General features: G+C 51.1%; 1 protein-coding gene and 1 long non-coding RNA gene across 2 annotated transcripts in view; one reads left to right on the top strand and one right to left on the bottom strand.

The window, feature by feature from the left end:
- Positions 1 to 3,258: 3,258 nt before the first annotated feature.
- LOC131516366 (uncharacterized) lies at positions 3,259 to 6,308 on the bottom strand. The gene is made up of 2 exons (XR_009264032.1): positions 5,758 to 6,308; positions 3,259 to 5,256 (listed from the first exon to the last, which is right to left on the bottom strand). It is a non-coding gene; the product is annotated as an uncharacterized LOC131516366 (long non-coding RNA).
- A 2,215-nt stretch (positions 6,309 to 8,523) lies between these two features.
- Positions 8,524 to 26,165, top strand: part of ITGA11 (integrin subunit alpha 11) — a 125,990-nt gene continuing 108,348 nt past the window's right edge. Inside the window, exon 1 of the mRNA XM_058737264.1 lies at positions 8,524 to 8,670. Within this exon, the coding sequence (XP_058593247.1) occupies positions 8,619 to 8,670 (52 nt within the window). The 5' untranslated portion in view covers positions 8,524 to 8,618. The remainder of the gene's footprint in view (positions 8,671 to 26,165) is intronic.

Here is a 26,165-nt window from a genome sequence, read left to right on the forward strand (position 1 = left end):
AATGTGTAAATAGAATCTGAGTGAAACATACTATAAGACCACATGCTGATGATTCTTTGGTGAGTTTTCGTTTTTTCGTTTGTCTGTTTTTTCAGTCCACTGGTGTGTAAGTCAGGCTCTGGGATACCAACCCAGGCTTGCTGGAGGACGATATGACCGGAGAGCTGGCCTGGGAACTTATGCAAGTCGCTGACCCTGGGCCTCCGTGTCCTCGTGCATCCAATAATCACACCCACTCTAAACTGCCTCGCTGCCCTCATAGGACTTCAAGGAGGGATCTCAGAGATCTAATTGGGAAAGTCCTCTGAATTGCGTTTGGGGCTAAACAAATGTCAGGCATTGTTAAGAATCTCAAATGGTGCGGATCGCTTGACGAGTCTGCTTTATGCTGTTTCATGTGTTGTTAGTAATAAAAGCTAACATTTATTGAGAGCTTGCCGTGTGGTGGGTGCTACGCCAAGCCCTTTACAGGCCGCATTTCATCAATGCGTCCCAGCAACCCGAGAGGCAGAGTGGTCCGGGGCGCTGCAGCCGGATTGCCTAAGGCCATTTGCAGGCTCGCACCACTTACCAGCTGAGGTTATGGCCCCTTTCGTGCCTCAGTTTTCTCATCTGTAAAATGGGAATAACGATAGCACTAACTTCACAGAGCTGTTGTGATTATTTCATGAGTTAATGTACGCCACGTGCTGGAACCTGTGGGTCTGGCACTTGGTAAGTGGCCCATCGAAACTCGTTTTATCGTTTCCACTTTATAATCAGTGAAATGGTTGTCAAGTGGTAGGTCACCCAGCTGATGCAGGGCCAGGGCTGGGATTCTCACCCAGCTCTCTTCTGGACCCAGAGCCCACGTGTATAACCACTACGCTCCCTACCTCCGACAGTCGCATGAGCAAGGTTAGAGTCCGCAGCCATTCACGGAGTCTGTTTGAAGCCCTGCAAACACAAAAGGAAGCTGCCAGCCCCTTTCCCTTGCAATAATCCTCCACACCATGCTTAACTTTTGGCCTGCACTGCAGAGGAGTTTTTGAGAGGCCTTAAGCCCAGCTTTTGCACCCACATTTTTCTCACGAATGCTCAGCAGAGAAAAAAAAAAAAAGCCTCACAGAAGCATTTGCTACCCAAATATCAACTAAAACATCTACACTCATCATACCTCTCCCCCCATCCGTAACCACCACCACTTGGCCTCTGCCCCCAGCTGCAAATTGCTTGGGAGATGTTTATTTCTGGAGCATACTTTAGGATGAGCAGCAGCAGCTGGGGCAGTGTGGGGACAAGCTCCCCCATCAGAAGAGGAGGTTGGTCCTCTTTCCAGAAATGCACATAGACAAGTAGTCTCAGATCAGGCACCCACGGGTGGCTCCCCCAGCCTGGCTGGTGTGTGACCGCAGGGACGAGGCCAGGCCCTCGAGCCCGTGGCGGAAGGGGAGGTAGAGGAAAGTGGTATCCTTTTAAAATTCTAGTCCCTGGGTTCATCAAGGCTGGCTGGAGGCAGAGATTAGATAGTGGCTTTCATCACTGGTCATGTTGTCATGAATGTTTTTCTTAGGGTTTGTCTTGGGCCATGCTCTCCTCTCTCTTCTCTTGGGCTTTCAAGATCAGTTATGCAACTTATGTTCAGAAATCTCTGCATGCCCTTTCAGGCTGAGGATATCAGCCAAGGGCTAGGACTGCCTCTCAGCTACGTGGGAAAACAGGACACGCTGCTTTTTACCACCCTCTCAGCTGCCTTCCTGAGGGTCTGCTTTCTCCTTCCGGGGCCTCCAGCTGCCTGAGGGCTTGGTGCCCTTGACCCAAGTTCACTGCAAAATCATATCCCTTTCTCATCCCTGTTAAAGCTCCTACTCTGTTCAGGGATCTTGCAAAGAACTTGACGTGGTAAAAACGTTCGTGCTGTGAGTGAATGGCTGATAATCGTTTAATAGGTTGATCTACTTCCCATATGGAATTTTCTTTTTTCAAAGCGTGTACCTGGAGCCAGAAACTCAAACAGCAGAGTTTCTGGTAGTCCCAGACATCCCAGGTGCTTGGACAGATGTGAGAAAGTCTGGAGGCAGGAGAATTTGGAGCCTCTTTCAGTGTCCCACCTGTATCCCCTGGGTTCAAGTGCTGACTATGCCACTTTCTAGCTACAAAACTTGGGTCCAGGTGCTTGACTCCTCTAAACCATCTGCTTTGTGTTGGGCTCCCCTGGGTGTAGACCCTGATACAAGAATTTAAGTGCAAGTATTAAGGATTGAGGGCAGTGGGGAGGTGATCCCAGGAAGCACTGTCAAGGGAATAAGACAGAGAAGGGAAGGAAGCCAATATAGGACACAGTAGCGAGCAGGTGGCCATTGTGGGCAAATAGGGCTCCCTGGGACACTATAGAATAAGCCTCAGAGTGGTCCCTCAGGAGGGATATCTTAGTCTGTTTGGCCTGCTGTAACAAAAATAGTACAGACTGGGTGGCCAATAAACAAGAAAAATGTATTTCTGAGAGTTCTGGAGGCTGAGAACTCCAAGATCAAGATGCCAGGAGACTTGGTGTCTCACGAGCCTTGCTTTCTGGTCCATAGACAGCACCTCCTAGCTGTAGCACAGTAACTCCATTCATGAGGGCTCCACGCTCATGACCTAATCATCTTCCAAAGCACCCCCCCCCCCCACATCCTAACACTATCACCTCAGGGATTAGGATTCAACGTGTGAGTTTGGGGAGGGGGACCAAAGATTCAGTCCATAGTAAGGACTATGGGAGCTGAGCTATACTCGTCCACCAGCTCCCATCAGTCATTGGTTGGGAACTGCGCCCACTAATTCCCCAACACTCCCAGCCTGCTGACAGAGCTCCAGGGGCCACAGAACACCTTCCAGCTCATAGATAGAAGCCTCAGAATATGGCATTCACAGCAATGGCCAGGGCCAAGGGAATCTATTAGAGTATTGACGGTGACTGCAATGCTAGCCATTCCATGGGAACAGAAGACCCACCAAAGGCCAAGGGATCAGATGAGATGGTGTAGGGCACTCAGCAAAGTACCTCGCCCATGGTCAGTGATGTTCAGTGATGGTTGTTGGTCCTGTTAGTTGTGTTCTAGTCTTGGCCACATGGATTGTTTTGGAGAGAGGTAGGAAACACAATTAGGAAGGCAGGAATAAGTGCCATTGCACAGGCTTTGAAGGACAGGCACAGCACAGGTTTGACCCAGTAGGCGGGGCTGGGGGGGAGCAGAAGATTCCGCAGTGAGCACAGTGAACAGAATCCACCAAGGCTAAGGCTGGAAAAAGGAAGCATCTTTACGGAAACTCAAGCAATGCACATGAAAGCACACAATATCTTGGGGGGAGCAGGTGGGGGTGTCTGAAAGATGATCTGGGAGGTGTTGACCCCTCTTCCATAGAACCTTCCTGAATTGGTCAAAGGCCACAGGTTTCTGTCCTCCTGACTTATATGGATACAGCCCTCCCTGCCCTTCCCCCATCTCACTCAAAAACAGCTCATTACCTGTCAAATGAAGGCTGATTAAAAATATCTCACAATGGGGCCAAAATTATTTCCACCCTTATCTTTTTTTAACCAACCTCACCCCCCTGCAAAATCCCTAGGATTTACCTGCTGGAATTTGATCTGCCCCCAAAGTAAAGAAAAGGATACCAATAACAAAGCTTTTTATGGCTTTTTTTCGAACCAAAGGGTGTCCTTTGGGAGCTCTGTCCCTGGCATTTGAGACATGGATGCTTAGGTTTCACCTGAAAGTGGGAGAAAGAACGATGAGGAACCAACAGTATTCTAAAAAATCATGGGAAATGCTATCCCCAAAAGGCATAGGGTAATCGGTACATTTGAAGTGTGTTTGGAGAAATGTTTCTCTTCCTCAACATGGGTTTGGATTGTGCTGGAGGGGAAGAGTGTGTTTATTGTTGGCACGGACACGCATGCATGCATGTGACTGTTTGCATGGGCGTGTGTACCTGTGTTTGGCCCAAACACACTCACAGGAATATGCTTATCAAATGGCTCAGTTCCTGTCCCTTGGCCCAAAGGCACCCTGGCATCTGGTCCCTGTGCACTGTTGGGAATCCCTTTCTCTGCTCCTTGTCTTTGTTTGAGACTCTCCAGAGAGCCCTCCGTAAGCCCATCTTTACCCTGGTGCATTCCATGCAGACCCTAACCTTCATGACTTCTCTCTGACATCCCAGCCCAGCCAGGGCCGGGGAGAAGTTCCTGGACGATGCCCTGGGCCACGCAGGAGGCTAAAGGAAATGATGCAGGAGTTATAGTTCGTCCATACTGAGTACTCAGTTGAAGGCAAGTTGTTCTTCATACTGTTGTCACTGTGGCGTTTGTTCCTGATGTCACTCTTCCTGTCTGGTCCATGGTCAAGGGCTTCACTCATCAGAAATGGCCTTTCAGCTAGGATGTTGACTGCTACCTCCAGACTTTTGAGGCAATTTGTAGTCTCCAAATGAGATGTTTTTCTTCAAGAGGATGTTTCCTCATCCATCCTGCGTGTCTGTTTGTACTGTGGCCATACTCCTTCCCTTTGATATCTTTACTGCGAAATACTGTACATACTTGTGGCTTGAGAAGTGGAAATCAGAAGATAACTTCCTGGATTTGGTATAGGCTGTGTACAGGGCTTGATCCCGGTAGGAATCCCAGTCAATGACCCTCGGCATTGGGACCAAGATCAAGGCTCAGCAGATCCCACCCACAGGATGTCTCTGGGCTAACCATGTTCATGCAGTCCTGACCTAAAACACCTGCTTCCCCCATCCAGCTGTGATGTGGTGATGAGTTGTGAGTCCATTGGGATCCGAATCCCAGTTCTGCCACGCAGGTGCTGTGGGATCTCGGGTGCATCCTTTGCTACTTTGAGTTTAGATTTCTCAAGTGGACTTGGCAACTGTGGATTTTTCTGCTTGGCATACTTTGTCACCCTCCTTTATCTGTTTCCTTTAGGGAACTCTTCTCCTATGATATGCCGTCTTGCTGCAGCTGTCAGTCATAACACCCTTCTCTTCCCAACTCCTCAGGGCTGGGCGTGTGCCACAGACTGGGCCAATTATAGTACCATATTCTCCAGGTGCTGATTGGTTCTGGAGTGGGCATGAACCAAAGCCCTGGGCTTTTCTGCTGGATCGAGTAGGGAAGGCTGTCTCTTTCTGTTTAGAATCTATAAAGTGTAAGTTTGGGTCTGCTGGCTACATCTTCCTAGCAGGCAGAGAAATCTTGTCTGCTTCAGGAAAGGACTGCAGAGTGAAGTAAAACTAAGAGAAGACAGAAAACAGACAAGAGTTTCACTTGAGACGCTTGATCCAGCCATACCTGCGGCAATCATCTGTGCACTTCCTGTCTACATAAGCTCATACACTGCCTTTTCTGCGTGAGTCGCTTTGTGTAGTTTCTGTTACTTGTGAGAGAATCCTCACCAGGACAGTCTTTTTATCTATAAAAAAATGACTATAATTCCTCGCAGGAGTCTTGTGAACATTAAATTAGATCGAAGTTGTGCAAGGGATTTGAAAATTGGTAAAATGCCACGGACACCCCTCAGACATCGCTCGTGGGAATGTAAACGCCATAGTGGAAACAGTTTATTAGTTCCTCAAATGATTAACCACAGAGTTATCACACAACTCAGAATTCCACTCCTAGGTATATACCCAGGAGAATTGAAAACATACGTTCACACAAAAACTTGTATGCAAATGTTCATAGCAGCATCATTCATAATGGCCAAAAAGTAGAAACAAGCAAATATATCTCACCTGATGAGTAGATAAACAAAACACGGTATATCCATGCAGCGAAATGTTATTTAGCAATAAAAAGGAATGAAATACTGATCCTTGCTACAATATGGATGAACCTTGGATACAAGGTGATAGAAGCCAGACGCAAAAGGCCATCTCTTGTCTGATTCCAATGTTCAGAATAGACAAATCCGTACAGACAGAAAGTAGATCCGTGGTTTCCAGGGGACTTGGGTGAGGGAATGGGTAGTAGCTGCTAATGGTTACAGAGTTTCTTTGGGACGTCATGACAACCTTGTGGAGAAACTTAAAGTTGCTGGTGAACTTTATGGCATGTGAATTATCTCAAGAAAAATAAATATGCTACATACATGTAAAGGGTTAGTAGTATCATTACCATTGCTCAACTCAAATCCCAGCTTCCATAAAGCCCTTTATCCGAGTCTCTGAGTTTTTCCAGATTGAATCTGCACTGTGCATTTGTCACCCGTACGCTGCTGCCTTGTAAGGTTAGATAAAATGTGTAATACTCATCAAATAATAAATTAAATAAATGATTAAATAATAAACAAGGATCACATCAATAAATACCAGGTCGTGTCTTGTCAGCTCCACCCCTGGGGCCTCCAGCGTGGGCTTCTCTTCTGTGTTCTGCATGTTGAAGAGGGAGGGCACATCTCTTCCCCTCCCCACGCTGCCAGATTCTGAAAAGGCACACATATCGTATTCAGGACTCCAATGCCCCTGATGAGGACAACGGGAGCTAATGAAGGGGAAAAATAGAAGAATTGTTACACGAAGACCATCAGCAACACGCCCACCAAAGGGATCTCCTTCAGCAAAGAGTGTCTGGTCTTCACAAGTGCTTCAAGCAACCCCCAAATACCTGGAGTTTGAGAACCACCAGAGAAAGCCTGAAATTGGGTGAGGCAAGAGGTGGTTTGCAGCTCATTGGATAACTCTTACCAGTTAGGGTGCTCTAGGTTCAAAGCAGCCTCACTCAAACCCACTTAAACAATAAAGCGGACTCATTGGTCATATAACTGCAAAGTCCTCAGGGGAACAGGCTGAGGGGGTGGTTTGATCTAGAAGCTCAATAAGACCCTGGTGGACTTGCGTTCTCCATTCTGCCATCCCAAGACAGATCTCCCTTCTCCACCCCAACCCCTTCCACTTCTGGGCCTACATGATTCTTTGTCTCAGCCTGGGAGGGGATGTAGGAGTAGGAGAAGGGAGAAAAGAGTTCCTTCCTTCCTTCCTCCCTTCTACGGGCCATATTAGAAGAGTAAGAAAGCTTGTTTCCCAGAAAGCCTTCCTTGGTCATGTTTCCCTTTCTTAAACTATGGTCAGGGGGGTGGCAATACACTGATTCATTTCAGCCTAAACCACATACCTCCCCCTACACACACACACACACACACACACATATACACCCTGTGGGGATGGAATGAGCTTTCCCCAATGTCTGTGGCTAAGTGAGGGAGGTGAGGTTACTGAAATAAAACCAGGGTATCTAGCAAGAAGAGAGCAGTGTTGGGGAGGCAGGCACAACACCTATTACTGAACTCACGTGAACCTGGGCCTTCTCAAAACCCACTTCAATCCTCCAGGATCCAGCCTGAATGCCAACTCCACTGGGAAGCCCTTCCAATCCTTCCCAGAGAGAAAATTCCTCTGGGCACCCACACATCACCTGTGCTCATTCAACTATTCATCCGTCCACCCACCCACTTACTGTGTTACCGGTACTGGGTGCTGAGGGCTGAGTGCTCAGTTGTGAACCAGAGATTTCTACCTGAATGGGGTTTTCAGTCTGGACAAGGGCAGAAAAGTTAATCAAATGATTACACTAACTTACCTAAGTATAATGAAGAAAAGAGAGGGAGAGAGATCATGTACCTGGGGAGCCTACCTGGTGAGGACGGGGGCTGGGGTGGGGGTGAAGGAAGGCTTTCCTGAGAAAGTGATGTGGGGTCCGTGCTCTCACTTTCACCACCTGTGCCATCCCATCCTCTGCCTCAATTCTCCCCTGCTGGGCAGGCCAGCCTCTACACTCCCTGGTTCTGGTCCAGGGCCTGATTTAAAGTTTGTGCAACAAATGTGCATTGAATTTAATTGTCAGGGGTTTTGAACTGCTGGGAAGGAAGGTGGCTGCGTTCCAAAGAACAGCTTCACTGCTGTGAAAGTAGGCTCAGGATCCTCCTGGCTGCGTTGGGGTGCCTCAGGTAGGAGGGGAGGACAGAGTGGAGGTGGAGCAGGGATCCGCATTCATTCCGGGGTCAGAAGCAGCACCGGGGCCTTTGCATTCCAAGCTCCCGATGAGGGCAGGCAGGAGGGACGTCTCCGAACTGACGTTTGAGGGACATCCGCTCCCCTGGGCCAAGGGAGACCTCAGTCGTGGCTAATGTCTTCGGGCCACCTGAGATACCCCTCCGAGCTTTGTGAACCCTCTGGGAAACGGGAATATAAACCACTTTTGCTGCAGAGATTTGGCATTTGGTGGCGGGGTGTGGAGGGAGGCGCCGCACCGGTTCTCGGAGGCGGGGGGCTGGGGGGGTGCTCTCCCCGGCAGAGGAGGAGTAGGGGCGCGGCGGGGTGCGGAGAGGGCGTGGGGGGGGGGGGGGAGCGGCACGCCGCGTGCCCAGGTGGCAGAGGGGCCGAGACTGGCCCCGCGCCCGGCGCGAGCGTGTCCGCGCGCCCCTCCCCGCCGCCCGAGCCCTCCCACTTCCTCTGCAGGAGCGGCGGCTGTCAGGGAGCCGGGCGCGCGGCTCGCAGTGCAGGCTCCGGGCGCCCTCGAGGAGGCTGCCGCTCGGGCTCGCCGCCCCGCCGCCCCGCCGCCCCTCACCTGGCCCCAGCCGCCGCTGCCGCCGCGCGCCATGGACCTGCCCAGGGGCCTCCTGGTGGCCTGGACGCTCAGCCTGTGGCCAGGTACGTCCCCCTTGCCTCCGCGTGCCGGTGGGAGCCCCTCGGAGGGTCGGAGCTTGGCTGCTGGGGGGACGCGGGTCCCCCGAGAAGCGGCGGCAGTCTAGCGGCCAAACTCCGCAAAAGAGGGCGCCGGGGCGACTCGGGGCCGGGAGTTTGGGTGTGCGGGGAGGAGTTGGGGAAGATTGAAAAGGCTCGAGTCGAGGAGCGCGGCGGGCTGGCGGCCCCGCCGGACACGCTGGCTACGTCCCGGCGCCCCGCCGGGGAGACTCGGGCGTCCCGGGAGCGCGGAGGGCGCGTGGCCCGGGCTGGGAGGGGTCCGGACGCGCGGAGCAAGCGCCGCCTCGGGAGCCCTCCTGCCTGCGGAGGGAGGCGCCTGAAGTTTGGGGAGCCGGGCGCGGCGGCCCGGGAGAGCTGGGGGGAACTGGGCGCCGAGCGCTGCCCAGAGTCCCTCCGGCCGCGGTCGGACGAAGCCCCAGGGCGGCGGCCCCTAGGCGGGGGCGAGCGGTCGCCGGCCGGGCCGAAGGCGACAGGCGCAGCTTCGCAGTCCAGGGCCCCAGAAACCTTACCTGACACGCGGGGTAGGGACGGGGCAACCGGCGCTCGAAATTATGCAGTTATTCAATAATCGGGGGAAGCCGCCGTCGCCGAGGCGCGCGCCGCCCGCCTAATGCAATCCAGGTGTCGGGGCGCGGCGAGGACCTCGGGCCGGCCGGGCGCACTGCCGGCTGCCAGAAGCGGGCCCTGGGCTCTCCGCACTGGGGCCACCCGGCCCGGGCTTCTCCACCCCCGGCGACCCGGCCCGACCCGGGGTGGCGGCCAGCGGCGCCGTTCTACCGGCGGCGACCGCTTTCGGGGCCTCTCCTTTGCGCAGCGGAGTGTCCCGGCGGGGACCAGAGCCCGCCCCGGGACTGGCCGCCCGGCCTCGCCTCCCCTTCCGCATGGGTCAGGCTGGGGCTGGAGCGGTACTGGGGTCAGACGCGGGGGCAGCAGGGAAGGAGCAGACAGGGAGCACCGGTGGCGACCCCCCAGCCCGGGCTCACTCACCGCGGTCCCGGGGTACCGCGGAAACAAGTGCACCCCCCATCGGTCTCTAGCGGAGACTCTGGAAGGGCCTGTAGTTGAAAGAGTTTCTGGCCATGGATTTCAGTCCAGATCCTAGAGCCACGAAGCAAACATTGCCGCTTTAAATTGTTGGGGGAAAGGAGTGTTGGGGAGGGCATCAGGCCACCAGGCCAGCATACATCTAGAAACCAGCTGCAGGGGGAGGTGAAGTCCACTCTAAGTCTTTTAGACAGGAGGGAAGGTAACTCCAGGAACTGTCTTCAAATCACGGGGAGATCCAGTCTTAGGAAAAGGGAGCCCTGTGTGACTCCAGATAGGAGGAACCTTCCCACCGGACCTGAGATGGAGAAAGTCTGGACCTCGGAAAGCTAAGAATGAAGTCTTTGGAATCAGAGCGCTTCCATCCTGGCTCTGCTGCCCACTAGCTGTACAATCTTGGGCACAATATGCAATCTCTCCAACAGGTTTCTTTCTTTGTGGAACGGAGATAGAAATTCAGACCGAGTTCATAAAGTACTCCAGATAATTAAGTGAGGCACTGTCAGAAAAGTCCTTAACACAGGGCTTGGTGCACAGCAGGGCAGAAGCCATGGTTGTTAATGTCGTTTACTCAAGCAGGAATGGTGGGGGTGGGGGGTGGCGCTAGGGGAGTGGGGTGAAGGACAGGGACAGGATTTGTGACTCAGAATTCCCTTTAAATGGAGAAAAACCACCCTTAAGTTATGTATGGTCAGTTTGGGTTCTTAAAATATGGGATTCATTAAACATATCAATCAATGTTGGAACGACGACATCTGCTTGCAAGAAACTGGGCGTGGGGACCAAGTATGTGTGCAGTCTGGGTCCTGCCTGGAGCTGGGAATAAGGCAAGGCCAGAGGAAGCTGAATAGAGGGATTAGGGAGTGAACAGCACAGAAAAGCTAAGGACTATGGTTCACACAAGAGAAGTTCAGTTCCACTTGATTAGCAAAGGAGGCTTCCTGAGGGGAGGAGAGCCTTGAAAGGGTGTGGAGAGGCCTCAAAGTAGGGTTGTTTATAAGTTAGAGTGTTATTTCCTGGGACTAATTAAAGAGAGAGGAAAAAAAAAGGATATTTTAAACCACAAAGGTGACTCTATTTTGGACCCAAATTGGAAAGGTTGGGGCGGGGGTTGCGGGGGGGGGGGGGGGGGTCAGTAGCTCCATCCCCCTGGCTCCAGAGCAAGATTGATGTCAGTCTCCCAGTGGTGCATCACATGGATTCAATGTGAGGATTACCAGGAAGCTTGCCTGATGGTGACGGCACAGCTTGGCTGAGCCGGGAACCTGTCACAGGCCAAGTTGGGAGTGAATGCACGTGGGAGCCATTATGAGTTTGGAGCTTCTATCTTGCCAGAGCTTCTGCTGTAAGTTGAGCAGGGTGATGGGTGGGCAAAACTAGAAAGGAAGAAAAAAGGAATAAAGAGAGAGAAGGAGGGAAAGAGGAAGGAAGGAAGGGAGGAAGGAAATAAAAGAAGGAGGGAAGAAGGGAAGAGGAAGGGAGGATGGAGGGAAGGAAGGATGGAAGGAAGGAATAGGAAATAGACAAACCCAAAGACTTTTGTAGCTGACATCCAGGTAAAACAGATCCATTGATCAGAAGTTTCTATCATAACACATCTGTAATCAGGGTTCATGAGTAATGATTCTTTAAAACTCAATCTTTACTGAGCACCTATTGTCTGCGGCGCTCCATAAAGGCACACAGGGAGATCAGACACAGCGTGGGGGTGAAAGCGCGGAGGTCTCACTCCCTGGACTGGGTCTGGCCTCTGCCAGTTAGGACTCTGTGCTCTTTGCAAATTACCAAATGGTTCTGTGCCTCAGCTTTCTCATCTGCAAAATGGGGATGATAATAAGAGAATTTACAGAATTATCCAAAGATTAAATGAGTAAGTGTAAATACAGTGCTTGGAAAGTTCCAGCACGTATTAAGCATTCAGGGAGGTTGTCTTTCTTCTCCAGCAGCAGCAGCTTAGGACTGAAGGTACCGACCGTACAGTAAGGGATGGAAGGATGCACGGAGTTGTAGCTGTCAAACTCAAGTCCATAGGAGAGGTCTAAAGGAAGTGCTACGTGCAAGGGTGCTGGAGAAGACATACATGTCAAGGCCCCAAATAGACCCAAACTTTCCCAGCCCCTCTCCTAAAGACCTGGCCCGAAGTCTTGATCATGATGGGAATTGAGGGATTTTTTTTCTTCCTTCCTTCCTTCCTTCCTTCCTTCCTTTCTTTCTTTCTTTCTTTCTTTCTTTCTTTCTTTCTTTCTTTCTTTCTTTCTGTTGAGGCTGTCATGAAGTCAATGCGATCTTAGTGTGAGTGTCTTGTGGTATTTTGTGGCGTGGAGAAGAACCATACCATGCGGCATGGCCCTTGTGTGTCCCTGTGGAAGCCGGGGGTGGGGGGCGGTTCTTATTCAGCAGAAAATCCTGGTCTGGAAAAAAAAAAACACAGTACTAGGCACCATGGGTGTGCAAAGACTAAAAAGATCCAAGCCCGGCTCTCCAGCCATGGGGCTTGTCAGCCAAGCCTCTCAGCTGAGGAGCTTCTGGACCCTTCCACACGCGGGTCTCGGGGCCCCTGAAAAGAGCAGTGGAGTATCACTTTCTTTCTAGTTATTCACTGTGGCCAGTGTCTATCCCACCGTGGCCCCCCAGAGATGGGATGTCTATCTCCTTGCTGTTCTCCTTGTCCCCGCCCACCCACACAGGGCTGTGGGCCCCTACAGAACTCAGACAGCGACTCACCTTGATTTTGACCTCCCCGAAGCTCTTTCTCTCCCCTCCTGTAGGGGAAGCTTCCTTCAGCAGCAGGCAACTTCCCTTCCATCCTCTCTCCTCCTTGCTTAGGACAAAACTGTGGTCTGAGCTGGCTTGCCTCTTTAGTTCTTTGTGTTTTTTTTATAGTAGGTTTTTTTTTTTTTTTTTTTTAAATAGAAGTACAACCGATATCCAGTATTGTATTCGTTTCAGGTTACAACACAGTGATTCAACATTTATACGTCTTATGAAATGCACACCGTGATGAGTGGTTGCAACCTGCCACCACAGAAAGTGATTACAATATTACTGACTAGATTCCCCAGGCTGTACTTTTCATCTCCAGGACTTTTTTATTTAATAACTGGAAGTTTGTGCCTCTTAATCCCTTTCACCTCTGGCAGCCCAGGTTATTCCCTGTATTGATGAGTCTATTTGTCTTGTTCTGTTTGTTCATTTGCTTTGTTTTTTAGATTCCGCGTGTAAATGAAATCACATGGTATATGTCTCTTTCTGACTTATTTCACTTAGTGCCGTACCCTCTGGGTGTTACCCATGTTGTTGGGATTGGCAAGATTTCATTATCTTTTGTGGTTGAGTAATGTCCCATTGTGTACACAGAGTACATCTTCTTTATCCATTCGTCTATCAATGGACACTTAGGTTGCTCCCATATCTTAGCTATTGTAAATAGTGCTGCAATGAACAACGGAGGGCATATATCTTTTTGAATTAGTGTTTTCATTTTGGGGGAGTAAATATCCAATAGTGGAATTACTGGGTCGTTCAGAACTATTAAAATAGTTCTATTTTTAATTTTTTGAGGAATTGCCATACTGTTTTCCACAGTGGCTGCACCAATTTACATTCCCACCAATAGCACATGGGTTCTCTTTTCTCCACATCCTCACCAACATTTGTTTTTTCTTGTCTTTGTGATGATAGCCATTCTGACAGGTGCGAGATGATACTTCGTTGTGGTATTGATTTGCATTTCACTAATGATGAGTGATATTGAGCATATTTTCATGTGCCCATCGGCCATCTGTATGTCTTCTTTGGAAAAGGTGTCTATTCAGTTTCTCTACCCGTTTTAAAATCAGATTGCTTTTTTGAGGGGGCACCTGGGTGGCTCAGTCAGTTAAGCATCCGACTTCGGCTCAGGTCACGATCTCGCGGTCTGTGAGTTCGAGCCCCGTGTCGGGCTCTGTGCTGACACCTCAGAGCCTGGAGCCTGTTTCCGATTCTGTGTCTCCCTCTCTCTGACCCTCCCCCGTTCATGCTCTGTCTCAAAAATAAATAAACATTAAAAAAAAATTAAAAAATAAAATCAGATTGCTTTTTTTTTTTAAATGACTTCTTATATTTTGGGGGGTATTAACTACTTATCAGATACATCATTTGCAAATATTTTCTCCCATTTAGTAGATGTGGATTTTTTCATTTTGGTGATGGTTTACTTTGCTGTGCAAAAGCTTTTAGTCTGATGTAGTCCCAATTGTTTATTTTTGCTTTTGTTGTCCTTGCCTCGGGAGAAAGACCCTCCCAAATATTGCTAAGACCCATGTCTAGGAGTTTACTGCCTATGTTTTCTTTTAGGGGTTTTATGGCTTCAGGTATCACATTTAGGGCTTTAATCCATTTTGAGTTTATTTTTTAATATGGTGTAAGAAAGGGGTGCACTTCCTTCCTTCCTTCCTTCCTTCCTCCCTTCTTTCTTCCTTCCTCCCCTCCCCTCTCCTGTTCCTTCCTTCCTTCTTTCCTTCTCTTTTCCTCCCTTCCTTCCTCCCTCCCTTTCTTTCCTTCCTTCCTCCCTTCCTTCCTCCATCCCTTCCTTCCTCCCTTCCTCCCTCCCTTCTATTCTTCCTTCCTCCCTCCCTTCCTCCCTCCCTTCTATTCTTCCTTCCTCCCCTCCCCTTCCCATTCCTTCCTTCCTTCTTTCTTTCCTTCCTTTTTTCCTCCCTTCCTCCCTCCCTCCCTCCCTTCTATTCTTCCTTCCTCCCCTTCCCATTCCATCCTTCCTTCTTTCCTTCTCTTTTCCTCCCTTCCTTCCTCCCTCCCTTTCCTTCCTCCCTCCCTTTCCTTCCTTCCTTCCTTCCTTCCTTCCTTCCTCCCTTCCTTCCTCCCTTCCTTCCTTCCTCCCTTCCTTCCTCCCTCCCTCCCTCCCTCCCTCCCCTCCTTCCTCCCTTCCTCCCTCCCTCCCTCCCTCCCTTCCTTCCTCCCTTCCTCCCTCCCTTCTTTCTTCCTTCCTCCTCTCTCCTTCCCATTCCTTCCTTCCTTCTTTCCTTCCTTTTTTCCTCCCTTCCTCCCCCCTTTCCTCCCTTCCTCCCCCCTTTCCTTCCTTCCTTCCTTCCTTCCTTCCTTCCTTCCTCCCCTCCTTCCTCCCTTCCTCCCTCCCTCCCTTCCTCCCTTCCTCCCTCCCTTCTTTCTTCCTTCCTCCTCTCTCCTTCCCATTCCTTCCTTCCTTCTTTCCTTCCTTTTTTCCTCCCTTCCTCCCCCCTTTCCTCCCTTCCTCCCCCCTTTCCTTCCTTCCTTCCTTCCTTCCTCCCCTCCTTCCTCCCTTCCTCCCTCCCTCCCTTCCTTCCTCCCTTCCTCCCTCCCTTCTTTCTTCCTTCCTCCTCTCTCCTTCCCATTCCTTCCTTCCTTCTTTCCTTCCTTTTTTCCTCCCTTCCTCCCCCCTTTCCTTCCTTCCTTCCTTCCTTCCTCCCCTCCTTCCTCCCTTCCTCCCTCCCTCCCTTCCTTCCTCCCTTCCTCCCTCCCTTCTTTCTTCCTTCCTCCTCTCTCCTTCCCATTCCTTCCTTTCTTCTTTCCTTCCTTTTTTCCTCCCTTCCTCCCCTCCTCCCCCCCTTTCCTTCCTTCCTTCCTCCCCTCCTCCCCCCCTTTCCTTCCTTCCTTTCTTCCTTTCTTCCTTCCTTCCTTCCTTTCCTACCATGTAGCTGTCTAGTTTTCCCAACACCACTTATTGAAGAAACTGTCTTTTCCCATTGTGTGTTCTTCTGTCCTTTGTTATAGATTAATTGACCATATACACGTGGGTTTATTTCTGGGCTCTCTGCTTGGTCCCGCTGACCTATGTGTCTATCTTTGTGACACTGCCATACTGTTTTGATTACTACAGCTTGTAGTATAGTTTGAAATCCAGGATTGTGATACCTCCAGCTTTGTTCTTCTCTCTCAAGATTGCTTTGGCTATTCGGATCTTTTGTGGCTCCATACAAATTTGGGGATTATTCTAGTTTTGTGAAAAATGCTGTTGGTATTTTGATGGAGATTACATTGAATCTCTACATTGCTTTGAGTAGTGTGGACATTTCAACACTTAATTCTTCCAGTCCATGAATATGCTGTATCCTTCCACTTACTGGTTCATCGTCAATCTCTTTCATCAATACCTTACAGTTTTCAGAGTACAGGTCTTTTACCTCCTTGGTTTAATTTATTCCCAGGTATTTTCTTCTTTTTGATACAATTGCAAATAGGATTTTCTTGATTTCTCTTTCTGCTAGCTCATTATTAGTGTATAAAAATGCAACAGATTTCTGTCTAATAATTTTATATCCTGCAATTTTAATGAATTCATTTATTAATTCTAATAGCTTTTTGGTGGAGCCTTTAGGATTTTCTATATATATCATGTTATTTGCAAATAGTGGCAGTGTTCCTTCTTTATCAGTTGAGATGTCTTTTATTTCTTTTTCTTGTCTGGTGACTGTAGCTAGGATTTTGGATACTATGCAGCAAGGTTGGGCAGCCTTGTGTTGTTCCTAATTTCAGAGGAAAAGCTTTTCACTATTGAGTGTGACGTTGGCTGTGGATTTGTCATATGTGGCCTTTATTATGTTGAGGTATACGATGGCCTCCAGCTGACTCCGAACCCACATGCCCTCAGTGTGGAGTGCTTGCTAGAGGGAGCTGTGGTCCAGGTGGGGGTCTAACCCCCATCATGTAAATCCCAGCTGGACAAATTCTTAGCTGAAAGCCCAGAAGTTTGTTACCAGTGTGGGGAGAAGGGGAGGCAAGAGGCTGGAGTTGGTCATCTTGTAAACCCCAATTAAATAAGCTTTCCAAAACATTCCATTCCATGGAATGGCTTTCATACCCTTCATGTTTTTATGACTTGAGTCCCAACGTAAATAAAATCCCACCTGGAGGGAAAAGCCAGGGTGGTCACATTGCCTCCCTGCCTCTGTCCCTCATTTCGTTGTTCACCCACGTGCTTCCTGAACAGCAGCAGTGATCACCATGTGCGTGGCCTGGGAGCCCAACTGCCTGGGTTCAAATCTTTTCTCCTCGGCTGACCCTGGAGAAGCCCCTCTGGGCCTCATTTTTCCTCGTCTGTGTAATGGGGAGAAAAACAACATCACAGGCTGGTGCGTGCTAAACGTCCGATGATCTGTACGTGACTCACTCATATCAAGTGCTTCGAGCAGCATCTGGCACCCAGTCAGCCGTCGGTTAACAGCAGCAGGTATCCCCTTCCCACCGTGCGTCATTTGATTGATGCCGTCCGCTGTGTTGAGCACGTTCTCACATCTCACTTAGGCCCTGCTGCTGCCTCACGAAGTCACGACTGCAGTCACCAGAATACACACGAGGAGCGTGTTGGTTCATCCAAGGTCATGCTGATAGAGTAAGAGGTCGCATCAGGATTGTTTGACGCCCAAGCCATGGCTCCTCCTTAATCCATTCATGATATTTCTTTGGGAACTGGGCCCGGAGAGCATAGATAGATGAGTAAGGTGCTCCTGCTGAAGGAGCTGTCTTCAGGGAAAATGAGATCAGCGCTCAAATGGCCATCCGCACAAGGGCACCAGCCCAGGAGTGGCCACTCCCTTCTTCAGACTCAGCCAGACACCGGCTTCTCAGTCAAGGTGCCGGCCTGATGAGAAGCGACGCTCACATGGTGCCTCAGAATGTAAGCACGGCTCTCCCTCCCTTGCCTCACAGCTCAGGGCCGAGAGAGGCTCTCTACCCGCTGCCCCCAAGTTCCCAGTGCTCTGGACCACACCACCCGCCCCCAGACTCCCTCTCCAGTCCCTTCTCGGGGTCCGGGCTGAGCAGTTCTCTTCTATTCCCCTAATCAAAACCTGCTCTGAGCCCCAGACCTAATGATTTAATTCAGGCTGAAGGGCACTAATGAGTGATGACAATTTCATGTGTCCTACCTGAAGGGGTTTGCATTTCAACTGGACTGTACCTTGAGCTCAAGGGACAAGGGGCTGATGGTAAAATGTCAGGTGCAGAGGCCAACCAGCAGACTAAATATTTGAGGCTGGGGACCTGCCTTCACGTGGTCCAGCCACTTGGCCCACTCTTCCGGCCCTTGTGGATGACGGAGGCCCCATCCTGTAAGTTAGAAGAATCCCGTCTGTGGCTTGGGTGATGCACTAGAGCAGACAGAGGCTTTTCCACGTGGCATGTGGGGTGAGTTAGGCAAGTTGCTAAAGCAACATACTCCAGGATTCCAAACAGGATGACACAGAGAAGGGGTTCCTGCCTCTGCAGCTGGGGTTGATAGTTTTCTTCCTCCAGAGCATCACCCAGCTGGGCCAGGCTATCAGAAATCCTGACCCTGCAGATTTCCTAGGCCTATGTCTTTGCAGATTGGGAGGGCTGTGCCTCAGGAAGGCCATGGGGAAAAAAAGCCAAAATGAGCGAGTGGGTGCAGATCGGATGAGCATTCCCTTATGTTCATTCTATCAATGAGGAGGGGCCAAGTGAGGCTTAGAGGCCCTGCTATGGCTAGTATGTCCATTAGGTAGATGGAGAAACTGAGGCTCTTAACGGTTTTCCCAAGATCACATGGGAACTCAGAGGCAGGTTCTCTGGCCAAAGATGAGGTTAGGAATCTAATTTGCTACACCTAATTTAAGGAGCAAGCAATGCTTCGGTCAAAGGAATGAAGTTCTAATGGTAGAAATTCTACATCTGTGGCAGGCAGGTGGGATAAGATCATTGAAATCGTTCTCTATAGACCTCTGGTATTCCCCAGCCCCCACAGTTCTCTCTCTCAGCCTGGCCATCCCCAGACCACTGCCCCCTCCTCCTACCAGAAAGGTCACAAAGCAGTGCCCATTTCTTCTTCCTCTACCAGAACTGGTCTTTCCCTGGAGTTAATAGCCTCTCAGATCCAGTAACTGGTGGCAATCATAAAGTTCCACAAATAATTTGTAGGCAGGGCTCTTCTCTGGGTTTATTCACGCCGTTTTCCACACGTGCAAGGCCAGCCACATCATCTGCAAAACCCAGTACAAAATGAAAACGCAGGGCTCCTCATTTAAAAAGATTAAGAATTCCAGGATGGCCACCACAGAGCATTAAATCAAGTGTGGGCCCTTCTGAGTGTAGGGCCCTGAGCAGCTGCTCAGGTCGCACACCCATGAAGCCAGCCTGCTCACCTGGTTCTCCCCACAGGCCTGTACTTTGGCAGGGAGGCACCATGATCCCACTTTACAAATGAAGAAACTGAGTGGCTTGTCCGTTTGACTCATGTGTACTGAGCACCCACTACACCTCCAGATTCTGGGGATTTCAAATTAGATAAGGCACAGCCTCTTCCTCGAGGGACATGGTGGGAGCAGGAAGGCGCAGATCACATACAGACTGTAGGGTGCTGGTGCCCACGATGCTGGGGTGTCCCATGGAGCAGTTCTAAAGGCGGAGTGAGGCCTGCGGGATGCATTTGAAGCCGTGGAAATCAAAAGATGCTTCCCTTTCCAGCTACTACTGGCCCAAGACCACTTTGAGAACCTTTGGTGGGGGGGGGGAACCTTCCAAGCACTTGGCGCTAGGCTCTGGAGTAGCCACCTTGCTGAATGCATGAGGCCAAAACTTGAATCTTCTGGCCTTTCTGCAGCCGCAGGTACTTGTACTGCTGTGGTCCTGCGGGCCCATACTTTACGAGGGGACACTCCTCGGGCTTTTTGCCCACTCTGCCCCACCCATCTTGGTCTGTCATGGAATATTGCAGACGATCAGCAAATCCAGCGTCCTTCATCCTGGATGAGCAAGGGGATGGCGGCCTGCATGAAACAGAACCTTTGCCCAGGCCCCACCCCAGAACACATCATCACTCTCTGTTAGAGCCCAGCATCACGTTTTTTAAAACTCCCCCGTCATTCCAACAGACAGCCATGGCTGAGCATCACTGATGAACTCTAAGCCCGGTCCCCAGTGAAGCAGAAGAGAAAGCACCGTCCGGGAAGGGAACGACTTACCCAGGGTCACACAACAGCCAGTGGTGAAGCCAAGGTTTCACCAGTTCTCCTGAGCCCCAGTTCCTCCGGTCCACACCCACGCCCACCCCCACCCCAGCCTGAGCTGGCGCAGGATTCATAGCCAGGCTGGGGTGGAAACCCAGCTTGGAGTCAAAGTTTGAGAGGCTGAGCACAAGGTGGAATTTGGGGGTGGGAGTTGGCACGTGGGGAGTTGATCGTTGGAGACCCTCTCTGTGTCTCCTACAAAGCCATGAGCTATTGGGCACTGGGCCCCAAGCAGGAAACCCAGAAAAGCCAAAGAGGGGCTTTGGAGGACACTGATCTGCTGAGGATCCTGGTCAGAACTGCCACCAGACAGATGGAGAGGCACAGGGGTTGGGGGCGGGATGGGAGGTGTCCAGCAGGGGTTAGACGAAGCCCCCTAGCATCATTCCAACCCTCTGATTCTGGGGCCTGCTGAAACTGTTGTCAGTGTTCGAGTGAAGGAAGCGCCCAACTCAGGATGGGGCACAGGCCAAGCAAAGCCTTGTGGGGTGGGAAAGGGATGCTCCGTCAGGAAGAGAGATCTGGGGACAGAGCAGGAGGGCTCTGGGACCTCCCTGAGGCCCCAGCCCAACTCAGGTGTCATTGTCTCCCTGACCCCCATTCCATCAGACCGTTTTCAATAGCAGCCAAGGTAAAGCTAAAATACAAAGTAGTGTCGCCACTCCCCTGCTTAAAACCTTCAGTGGCTCCCTATTGCCATCAGGTTGGCAGAGCTAACCAGACCCTGAATAGCTGGCCCTGGCCTGTGCTCAGGACCCACCCGGAGCAGCACCACATGCACCAGCACCCACACCCTCCCAGAGGGCCCCCACCAGACCGAGCTTAGTTTTGCAGGCACACCAGCTCACTCTGGCCTTCACTCATGTTGTTCCTTAGATCCCATTCTGCCTCCTCCTTTTTCCTGGCTGCCTCCTACTTATTCTTCAGGTCTCCACTTGGGCTCCAGTTCCTCCTGGAAGCCTCACCTTAGCCCCTCAACGAGACCTTGGAGACCTGTATGATCTCAAGACACCCTGCACTTTACCGACCACACAGTATTGTCATTGGTTGCACATCTTCCTCCACCGAACTAAGAGCAGAGACCACATCTCCTACCACTCCCGGTGTCCCTAGCTCTCACCAAGCGCCACAGTAGATGCTTGATTAATATGTATTAAATATGTAAGAACTGTCCGAGTAAACAGAAAAAAAATTTTTTTAACGTTTATTTATTACTGAGAGACAGAGAGAGACAGAGCATGAGCAGGGGAGGGGCGGAGAGAGGGGGAGACACAGAATCTGAATCGGGCTCCAGGCTCTGAGCTGTCAGCACAGAGCCCGACGCGGGGCTCCAACTCACAGACCGCGAGATCCTGACCGGAGCCGAAGTCGGATGCTTAACCGACTGAGCCACCCAGGCGCCCCTAAACAGAAAGGTATTTAAGGGCAAGATAATGTCTTCCATTTCTCTGCACGTGTACCCCCAAGGGGGCCCTAACACAGGGACCTGTGTGAGCCGGGCCCTGTGCTCGGTGCTCTAGTGGGTAAAAGATAAGAGATACATCCTGTCCTCCAATGAGTTTATGGTTTAGTGGGAGAGACAGGACCTTTGTATAAATAACTGTAATATAAGGGAGGAAGTCACACAGAGAAAAGACTCTGGGATTTGAGAGTTGGGAAAGAGATCGCAAATGCAGGAGGGGTAGAGAGTGTATCTGGGCAAAGGGCGTGATGTTGGTCAGCGGGATATTGGAGGGTGTGCCACGGGGAACTGAGAGAAGGGAACACCTTCAGGGCCGAGGCACTGAGAGGGGATCTGAATGCCAGCTAAGACATTGGATTTAGCAGATGGGGAGCCATTGGAGGTTTCTGAGGGAGGGTGGCGGCATGTTTGAATCTGTGTTTTGAGAAGTTCTGGGGGACGGAGGCGGGTGAATGCGACAGGACAACTGAGACCAGGTGGAATGAGGTAAGACGGACGTGGAGTGACCCAGGGGCCACCAGAGCCTGGTGGAGAGGTGGCAAGATGAAAGGAGAAGAATGAGGCTGGAGCGACAGAATGGAGCGGGGCCTGGTCATCTGGGGAGGAAAGGTGTCAGGGAGGCCAAGCGGCAACACCACTGGCTTGTGCGGAGGAGGAGGTCAGAAGAGGGGAGGTCGAGTCCGTTCTAGACATGCCGACTTTGCGGGGCTCCCGGGGCTGGTGGAGGGGGCCCTCAGGCAATTGGAAATGTTGGCCGGGAGCTTGGAGGCGAGTCCGACTCCGAGTGCTTTGACTGGGAGCCTGTCACACAAACGTGCTTAGTGACACAACGCACGCAGGCCTAAGTGAGAGGAAGCAACTGCGGATGGGGCCTCCCGGCCTCCAGCCCCTGCCCAGGCCCAGAAGCAGTGATTCATGCCCCAAACTTAAAGAGAACCCAGATTTTGATTTTGATTTTAAAAGCCTTTCAGAGCAGAAGAAGCCAAGGAGAGGGCCAGGCCAGACCACAAGCCAAACATCAGCTGTGGAATGTGCTTGCTGCTGACGGTGAGGCCAGCCAGGGGCAGAGACACTGGCAGCCTCAGTGAGAGGCCCTGCCGATTGTCCCGAATGTGTCCGAAGTGTCGCCAAGATGGTCCCTGCTCTTTTCTCTCTCTTCCGTGTGGCTCTGCCTGCATTCTGCTCATCTTAAAACTAGCTGTCCCCACCACACCCCAGTCTGCCCACTGGGCCCACGTCATCGGTGCTCTGAAAGCCCCCGTGCCCTCGGCCTTCCCATCTCCACTCACTCAGCCTGGAGGACCAGGGCCAGGAGGCAGGCAGTTGTCTGGGGGCCACTTTGGGGGGACCCAGAAAGGCTCCCGTGGCTGGCGGTAAGAGCCACCTAACTGGTCCCCCTGCCTCTGCCCTGGCCCCTTGAGGCTCAACCCCCCTAGTAGCCAGAGGGATGCTGCTGGAATGTAGGTCAGATCATGTCATGTCCCTCCTCTGAGTAAGAGGCCCCGTTTGATCTAGCTTCCCCTGCCTTTCTGACCTCATCCTGACTCCTCCCCCACTTGCTCCTTCTGCTCCACCCTCGCAGTCTCTGGAAGGTTCTTCCCCACAACGAGCATCTCGGGCTTCGAACTTGCGGTTCCTTCTGCCTGGGGGGCTCCTCACCAAAGAGTTTCTCTCACTTACTTCAGGCCTTTCCTCCAACATCACCCTCTCACGGAGGCATTTAATGGCTCCCCCGACGAAAATGTCAGCCTCCCCCTGCGTACACGCACAGACATAAACACCCTCCCCTGCTTCAGTCTCTCTGAGGCATCTCTCATTATTTAGCATCGTTGCTTGTTCATTTTTTCACCTTGTCTGTTGTCTCCTCCAACAGAATGTGATCAGGAGCGCAAGGATTCGTGTATGTTGTGTTTACTTCTGTCTCCCAGGGTCCAGAGCAGTGCCTGGCCGGGGGAGACAAGCAGTAAATGGTTGTGGAATGAATGAATCGATCAATGAAAACTCACTCAAGCCTGCAACCTCCTGAAATCCCATTAACTAATCCCCACTGAGGTTAGTATCGCCCTGGTTCCAGTCACCTTTCTCAACAGGCCAGGCCCCTGGGTGGGCATGTGCTCAGCCCTGACACTCCCAAGGCCATTTGTTTTTAGATTAAAGACTTTCTTTCCAGACAAGGAGAGGCAACAGGCAGCTGCAGGTGGGCAGGACAAGGAGGGCTGCTGAGGTGGAAGAGGGGCTCTTGAGGGAAGGAGGGCCTTGAAAGGGGCACATCAGTTCACAGCAGACAGCCCAGGCCGGCCCAGCTGGCCCTGTGCTGTTCGGTGTTATGACTATGACTCAGAACGTGAGGAGACGTGAGAAAGGCCTTGTTTTTACACAGTGCCAACTGATGTATATAATGGGACTTCCCAGGAAACAAGGCGGGGAGAGCACAAGTTTAAAATGCTCGGTTTCCCACAAAAGGGTGGTGATTCGGACATCACCCATGTACCGCAGGATGTGACCATGTCATTTAGTACGGAGGAAGGAGCTGGCGGTGCCCGGAGAAGATGGCGGGGACCCAACGGTAGATCCCAGGTTGTGGTCCAATCCCTGGGTGCCACTGGACCAGAACCGGCCCTGGGGACTTGGGAGATGACGTGAAACCCGTCATACAGGTGGAGAGGCTGAGTCTGAGCCCAGCGAGGTTCATATGAGCGGCACGTTGCTGTGACTTGGGCTTTGAATACCGGCGCTGACACTTACTAAGTGTGTGATTTTGGACAAGTCACTTTCTCTCTCTCTAGGATATATAATGGAAATGATGATGCCCACCATGTGGGATTAGTAGGAAAAATTAGAGATGATGCTGATCACTGCAAAATGTCCGGTAGGGACAGGGAGCCGAATAAATGTTAATTTATTACATTTAGCAATAGTAATGCTTGATAACATTCATAGAGGGCTTCCAGGAATCGGGCTTTGTTCTAATTGCTTGTCTTCTCAATAATCCTGTAAGAGGGGTGCTAGTCCCCCATTTTAGAGACGAGAAACTGAGGCATGTAGATGTGAAGGAACTTCCCCAAGATCACCCGGGTGATAAAGTCAACCTGGGATTTGAACCCAGGCAGTCTGACTCCAGTGACTGCAGCCCCTAGAGACTATGGGACTTGCCCAAGGTCACACAAACGCCACTGAACAAGAGAACCAGAGTCCAAATCCAGGTTTGATCACCTGAAAACCCACTTCCTCCCTGCTTTTTTTTTTTTTAAAAAAAATTTGAATTGTTTATGTATTTTTGAGAGAGAGACAGAGACAGAGTGCAAGCAGAGGAGGAACAGAGAGAGAGGGAGACCCAGAATCTGAAGCAGGCTCCAGGCTCTGAGCTGTCAGCGCAGAGCCAAATGTGGGGCTTAAACACACAAACCGCGGGTTTGACCTAAGCTAAAGTCGGACGCTCAACTGACTGAGCCACCCAGGCGCCCCGTCCTTGCTTTTTATGTACTGCTCACAGGACTTTGGCCATAGCTGTGTAATACACTATTTTCACTTAATAATTTTCCTTAAATTGACTTTAAATCAATTTAATTTTTTAAATTTACCCTAATCCTAAGCCATAATTGCTATGAAACTTAAGTTTTTATTTGCTTGTAATTTTTTAATACCCATTAAATAAACACATGAGTAGTCAAGTTTTAATGTTCCCTCCTGACCCACCTAAACTTTTTTCATCCACAATGCCACGGGGGACCCTGGATTATACTATGCAGCTGTCAGGAAGGACAGATACCCCCGTCCCTACTCATCCAGAACTGAAGTGGGTCAGGTATGAGACTGACCCAGACTCCATTCATCTGGGATGTGATTTGCCCTGGCTCTCTCTCCTTGGAGGTTTGGTCAAGGCCTCTTCAAGGGCCAGCACCCTGTGGCAGTCTCGAGGAGGAGTCTAGAAAAGCTGGCAGGTGTCCAGGCACAGGAGTGGCCGTTTTCTCTTGTGCTCAGCCCAGCCCAGGGTTCCTGCAGGGCTGCTTGACTTGGCAGTGGCCCCGCTGGACTGGCCCCCACTGCTGATGGGGGTGGGCCAAGGAAGAGGGGTCTGCCCAGAGTGCCCTGCTCAGGCAGGTGAAGAGAGTTTTATGGGGAACCGGAGTCCGGATCAAAGGTTTGCTGAGCATGGGGCTGGTCTGGAGTTGGTGGGGGCAGGGGAGGGACGTGGTGGGGGAGCAAGGAACCACAGGGAGGACAGCCCAAATAAACCTTTGGCTCCCCACGAAAGAAGAAACCCCCAATCCTTTCCATAATAAGTGTCCTTAATGGATGTAGGTGAAAATGGAGAGGAACTTGCTGCTTCCCCAGGCTCTAGCAGCCCCAGAAAGACCTCCTCTTCCAGGAAGCCCTCCTGGACCACTGCTGAAGTGATGGTGATATTTCTGTGGGCTTCTCTGTCTCATCAGCAGCACTTCTACTCTCCACAAGGCTGCCTGGCCCCTTGGACAGTGGGCACTAGGCACTGTCCGTTTGCTTCTCTCTTACTCTTCCCTCCTCCACGGAGCACCACACCATCCTGCCCAGTGCCAACATACACCTTGCTTAAGGTTTCAACACTGCCCCAGGCAGTTCACACCAGCCAGCACCCCCTCTTCTTCCAACCCAGGCTCTGCTCAGCCTGCTGGGCAGTAAACCAACTGCAACCTAACTCACACAGAGGAGTTCACGGCTGATAGACTATTAGACCTACGCCACTCCTTATTGATTTTTTAGGAGCGGCTGCTTGAAACCAGCCATGACTTGGCCCAAATGGACCAACCTGAACCGACCCTGAGGGTTCTAGATGTGGAAACCAAAGCCTGGGGTTGGATTACATCTCTCACTACTCCTCTGAGTCTACGGTAATGAAAAAGCCTGGGCTGCAGATGATCACCTCTGGGTCAAGTTCGGGCTTCAATACTGAACTTGAG

The sequence above is a fragment of the Neofelis nebulosa genome, chromosome 7 (assembly GCF_028018385.1).
Source record: "Neofelis nebulosa isolate mNeoNeb1 chromosome 7, mNeoNeb1.pri, whole genome shotgun sequence".
Classification (NCBI taxonomy): Eukaryota; Metazoa; Chordata; class Mammalia; order Carnivora; family Felidae; genus Neofelis; species Neofelis nebulosa.